This window comes from Phoenix dactylifera, chromosome 10, assembly GCF_051530095.1.
Source record: "Phoenix dactylifera cultivar Ajwa chromosome 10, Ajwa_hap1_PhDact_Kaust_v1.1, whole genome shotgun sequence".
NCBI lineage: Eukaryota > Viridiplantae > Streptophyta > Magnoliopsida > Arecales > Arecaceae > Phoenix > Phoenix dactylifera.
In genome coordinates, this window is record NC_143199.1 from 25,427,970 (window position 1) to 25,433,984 (window position 6,015).

The window sequence follows — 6,015 nt, forward strand, 5'->3', positions numbered from 1 at the left end:
ATGAAAGAAGTGATATGGTAAAAGAGCCCCAACATGCAATAGGAGAGTAGTTCTTTAGGACAAATTCGATGAGTAATGCTACAGTAGCATGCAAAAGTCATACAGAAATATCTCACTTTTCTGTGTCAGCTACGTGGTATTTAATGGTGATGGTATGGTGGCTAGTCTGACGATCATCAAGTTTTGAGTTTGCCTCATAACATCATTGCCTATAATGTCCAATGCATGCAAGGGAAAGTATGAAAGTTTGTAATTCCTGATACTATAATGTATTCTGTTTTTAATTTATCACCTATATGTAACAGAAGAAGTTTACATATGATAGTTACATTCTACAGGAGTTATTATATTATATTTATATAATCAGATATAAATCTACTCTCACTTTTTTTTGCTAAGCATCTCCTGTAAATTACTATGTCAGCTCCATATTAACACCCCAACCCCTGTATTTGGTGCTTAAGAACTGGATTTCAACTAATTCAGAATTTAGGAAAATAGAACAAACTTAGGAAAATAGTCTTGATAAATGGACATGGTGGAAATTCCATTGAAAGTGGACGACCAGTGCCCATTCAGGACTTCGGTTTGTAATATAGTTAGGGTATTGCAGAGAAAAGTACAATGTTTCAAGTTTAACAGACGAGCAATGAAGAATGTTGATTCTAGTTAATTTGCCCAATGACTTGTTTCTTCTAGCCTTGTATGTTGGACACTAGCTGTTTTGCTTACTTAGGACCTGACTATTTCCTGTAACCAATTTAATTCTTTGTTTCTTGGTCTTATTGCAGCATTAACATCACGACTTCAGACCGACTTTATTTATTTGCTGGTGTCTCATTAAGCTCTGGCAAACAGTCTTATCATGCAAATGCCCTTGTGGACAAAAACACCTTGATCTATTCACCTTTTTTTATGTGTGTTTGTGTTTTGGTCTCGGTGGATGGGGTTCACTTGATGTGCCCTCAAGCTTAATTTAAAGATAGTGGAACGTGCAATTTAAAGGATGTTGTGTGTGTGATGGATGGATATCACATAATTATCCTCTCGAGCTTAATTTAAACATAGGGGAAGGTATGTGAAGGATATTAAGGTTAATACAATCCTTAAACCTCATGAAGGTATCTAAGGTTCTTTGATAAAGTCAAATTTCAAAAGGCTTTGTTTCGGATGAGAGTGATGGGAGAAGGAAATTGGGAAAGCATTGACCTGAGCTATAGTTTTATTCCAGTGATGTGTGTAGTTTCTTCCAAGGAATAGCTGATGTTGTAATCATCAATTTAATTAAGATGTATTTCATACTTATCCTTGCATGTTTGTGTTATAATAATCGGAAGAGCCATCAACTTCTGATAGAAGGCATTGCTCAACCAAGACCGGTTGCTCTAGCGGATGTTGACCTTTATTTGAAGCTCTAATCGGTTTTAGGAAAACTGATTAGAAAAAATTGGCAGATATTTTGATAGCCTATTGGCTGATAAATTGGATTATTTCAGTCTCTCCTCGTACCATGGAATATTGATAAACTGGTGATCAAAAGGAAATTGGATAATTTTTGTCTCAGAATAATTAGCATGTAGTGAATGCATTCTCTAAATCAGAAGGCTAAGTTTCCATTAATCTTCCTAGTAACTTTATAGTAGAGTGCTGATGATTTTGCTATCTGATAGGTTTATATTGCTACTGTATATATTTTGCTGCCTTGAAGCTGTGTTTGTTTACTGTATTTTCTTGTGTACGCAGATTGATCCTCTGATGAGAGGATCAGCTTATAAATTTCATGTTATCTCATGCCATGAACTGTCTTATTGCTTGGTTCTGGAATCCCATTGTCTACTTTTCACTGTGAAGATTAAACATTAAAACCTAGTGGCAGGCATTGTTCCTGTCATAGATTTTTCTGGTGACTTTAGCTAGATGCCCCTAGATTGCGATATGTTTATTCGACTCTCACTAATCACAGAACTAGGCCTTGGGTATTTGTAAATGATTATGAGTAATTAAGAAGTTGAATTGTATCAAGTTATGGTGTTATATTACCTTTCTGCAACTCTTATCTTGTTTCTAAGCTTAACAATCATTTGTTTTCCCAGTTCACTTCTACCTATGTCAAATTGCATCTACTTCTACTGAAAGTTTGTTAATAAGTTATAATATAGTGTTTATCATACTCTTCTAAATAATTATTTAGTGATTTCTACTATTTCTATCCTTCAGACTGGAAAATGCAATTCACCACATACAGCCCCCTCCCATTTGATATTGATGCTGCACATCTCATATGACTTAGGAGCAGTAAACTTTCCAAAATTTAGCTCTTGGATCAATTGTTTTGAAACTATTGTAGTTTTTTTTTTTTTTTTTTACGTACCTTGTGTAACTTCTGAATTTCTGTAATCAGAATGCCCCTCTCAATGCTCAAGGAGATGCTCGAATACCCAATACCACAAGCCATGCATGTTCTTCTGCCAGAAATGCTGCATGAAGTGCCTCTGCGTGCCCCCAGGCTTCTATGGGAACAAAGGTGTCTGCCCCTGCAAGCAGCAGAAGGCTTCTATGAGAACAAAGGGTCCCGAGCAAGCAGCAGAGCTTGGTTGACTGGGCTCGCCCCAAGCTTAATGACAATATTGTAGAGATGATGATGCCGACCCTTGATACATATTGTAGATTGTGTACTTAGGAATTTGACTTGTATGTTTTTAGAATGTTTTTGAAGTACAATGTAATCAAATATGATAATATGAATGTAATCAAAGTTCTTGTTTGTGACTCATATTTTGTTATAAATGTGATTCAGTGTATTTGTTTATATTGTTTTGTAAGAATTTAATGTACACAGAGTATTTAAAAATTACTTTTACAAATTTTTTTTTAAAAAAAAAAAATTTAATGCCGACGCTTATAAGCGTCGGGAAATGCGACAGGCCTTTAACGACGCTTTTAAGCGTCAGCATAAAGCCGTAGTCACTAACCCTTCTCGCCGACGCTTATAAGCGTCGGAGTATGATAGAAGAAACGACGCTTAAAAGCGTCGGGAAAAGCAAGCCTTTAACGACGCTTTTATGCGTCGGCCTAAATCCGTATTAACCAACCCTGCTCTCCGGAGTCTGAGAGAAGAAACGACGCTTAAAAGCGTCGGGAAAAGCAATCCTTTAACGACGCGTATAAGCGTCGGAGTATGGTAAACGTAACGACGCTTAAAAGCGTCGGCATAGACCAACGACGCTTTTTTGACGCGTCGGATTAAACCCGACCCACGCCCACCTGCCCGACGTCTGACCCACGCTTTGTGTAGCGTGGGCTGGGAATTCGCCGACGCTTATAAGCGTCGGTAGAGACAAAAAAAAGCGCCGGGAGTTCTTCCTTCTTTTGTAGTGGAGGCACTCTCCACCATCACATCAATCCACAAGCAATAGTAGATTATAATACACAAAAAACAAGTGAATCCCGATACTAAACTGTTAATTAATAGAGACAATGGAAAGGGAAGTGAAAACTTAAAAATAGATGATGTTTTCTTTTGTCATTTTGATTTCTGACTCAACGAAGATATCTCTCACTGCAGAAATGCTTACTTTAATTGATTAGTATATATTAAAATAGCAACAAATTAATGGATTGGTACATGCCCGTCAAAAAAAAAGACGGGAGTTTATTTTATCAGCCTCACCCATCATGATCACATGGGAGGAAGATTTTTCGTTCTCCAATTCCATCTTCATCTTCTACCATGCTAACAACGTATTTTTGCATCAATTGGTACAATTTTTTTCATATATCCTGGAGCCACTAGTGATGGTCATTTCTTAGTTTTGAGTTAGCATTTCAAACAATTTGAGATGTCATTTAAGAATAGCTTTAGGAGCTGCGATTGAGATAGGCAGATCCAAAAGGAGCCAAGGCCCATGGATTTGGATTCGAGTAGGGCGCGGCAAGGAACAAGCGGTGGTGCTGGTGGTTTGCCGGTGGAGACGAAGAGGTGGCGGTGGCGGTGGTGGAGGAGGAGTTGGATGACTTTGAGGGGGAGATCACTCGCTGGCAAGAAGGACAGATGGTGAGGGTGGTGGGAGGCATCATCTTCACCGGCAGCTGCATCGGTGACAGCAGCTTCAGCGCCCTCAGCTCGGCAGCTTCCTTCTGTAACCTTCTGTTTTCTTGTGTCAGCCTCTCACACCACCTCTTCAAGTACTCACAATCCACCTCATTCTGCTTCAGCTTGGTCCTATAACAATTTCACAAACCGTTGTCATATCTATTTCCATGTTTCTTCTATAATATGCTTCTATCAATATTATGCTTGGAGGTTTTTATATCAAAATCATGATTTTATCATCTTCTTTGCTTATAAAAATATTCACAAATAAAAACAAATGAACAGTAGAAATTTTTCTTCTTCTTTCTTTTCTTGCTTTAGAAGTTTTTAAAAATTTTTATTTCACAAGTAAAGACTTGAAGCTGTAAAAAGGTCAGGATTTATCGGATCAAGTAATATCCTGATTTTATGGTACATAGTTTACTTTAAGGTATTTACCTTGCTCTTCTGTTCTGGAACCACACTTCCACCTGCCTTGGCCTAAGGTTGAGCTGTTTTGCCAACGCAATCTTCTGCTTCTGCTCATTCATCACCAGCATAACATCAGCAAACTTACAAACTTCCATTGAAACCAAATAGAATGAGAAGTAGAATGAGATAGAAAAAGGAGCTTACTGGACTAAGGGTATTGTGCTCCTTGAAGCACTCCTCAAGAACAGCAGACTGCTCCTTGGAGAGCCGGAGCTTCTTCCGTGAGCCCTCTCCATCCTCCTCATCACTGACCCCTCTCGAGCTCGTCCTCTCAAGCCCATGAACCACGACGCCACTGGAAAATGGATCTCTCTCACTCCTCTTTCCACTCACACTCGAAAGCGTGCTACCGGGTGACGACGCCTCCTCCTCCTCCTCCCCCTCCTCCTCCTCGAGAACACTCTCTGCCCCCGGCTTCCGGTTCACATCGATCCCCTTCAGCATCGGCTGCGCCTCCTCTACTGCATTGCATGAAATCCACGTTCAGACTTTGGACTCTTCTTTTCAGAACTTTTTTAAGATAACAATAAGCATTATATATGGATACTCATTTACCAAGAATCCCTATTTAGAACTATCTTTGCCAAATCTTGTAACAAAATATGCGAGATATGTGTAGATTTTACATTACAAAGTACCTGAAGAATGAAGAAGATTATTGATCCATTGTGGCTTTTGGCAGAGGGGGAATGGGGAATGAGAGTAGGTGGAAGAAGGCAGGGGGAAGGGGTTTTGAGAAGGGTGGAGGCTCAAGCTAAGGCGTAGATCAACCTTTTCTTGCATCATCTTAATTTGGTCTCAAATTTTTTGCGGCCTTCTCCTTTCACTCTTCAGAACGAAGGGAAAGTGAGAATGGGTTCAGCTTTGAGAGGATGGGTTGGGTGTGTTGGGGTTTATAAAGAAGAAGAGAGAGAGAGAGAGAGAGAGAGAGAGAGAGAGAGAAGGTGTTGTGGCCACTCTCCTTCCATAATGGCTTAGTTGACAGAGGTTTCACCAATAATGGCCATCATGATTCATGGTTTTTTTTAAAGGTGATATCGGAGGTTGAGTTGGCCATGGGGTGAGAGAGGAGTCGTCAACCGAGCCCTGAAAACCCGGCGGCTTCGCAGTTTGAGAGATTGACTCCTCTGGGTCCTAGGCTCCAAGTAACTTGTCGTATTCTAATAACATTTGGTTATACCAACGAACAGTCAAACAAAAATAAACTGAGGTGTAACTTGGAAATGACAAATAGATAATGTATATCTTGTGAAAGACTTTTATACGGTGATCCATTGGATACAAAAAGTGGATCATTACGAAGATAGCCATCTGTTGATTTATGAAACTTGCAAGCTCATAAAAAAAGTAGGATTTTTTCAGACAGCATATGTGTTTCACGAGGCAACTGAACTGTAGATGCTTTCTTTATTATTCAGCATTTCAAAAAATTTATTTAGATTAGAGCTGTT

At 39.2% G+C, this 6,015-nt stretch overlaps 1 protein-coding gene across 1 annotated transcript; it reads right to left on the reverse strand.

Annotated features, from left to right (window-relative positions):
- Positions 1 to 3,673: 3,673 nt before the first annotated feature.
- On the reverse strand, positions 3,674 to 5,510 carry LOC103715826 (homeobox-leucine zipper protein HAT1-like). The gene is made up of 4 exons (XM_017844873.4): positions 5,203 to 5,510; positions 4,709 to 5,025; positions 4,532 to 4,611; positions 3,674 to 4,222 (listed from the first exon to the last, which is right to left on the reverse strand). The coding sequence occupies exons 1-4, from the start codon at positions 5,348 to 5,350 to the stop codon at positions 3,859 to 3,861; spliced, it is 909 nt and encodes a 302-aa protein (XP_017700362.3). The 5' UTR covers positions 5,351 to 5,510; the 3' UTR covers positions 3,674 to 3,858.
- Between the last annotated feature and the right edge of the window lie 505 nt (positions 5,511 to 6,015).

Excerpts from the sequence above, each read along its gene's own strand:
- LOC103715826 (XM_017844873.4), bottom strand. The coding sequence starts at position 5,350 with ATGATGCAAGAAAAGGTTGATCTACGCCTTAGCTTGAGCCTCCACCCT. Across the intron at positions 5,026-5,202 it reads TAATCTTCTTCATTCTTCAG|TAGAGGAGGCGCAGCCGATG; the intron begins GTACTTTGTAAT and ends CATGCAATGCAG. Across the intron at positions 4,612-4,708 it reads AGCACAATACCCTTAGTCCA|AAGCAGAAGATTGCGTTGGC; the intron begins GTAAGCTCCTTT and ends ATGAATGAGCAG.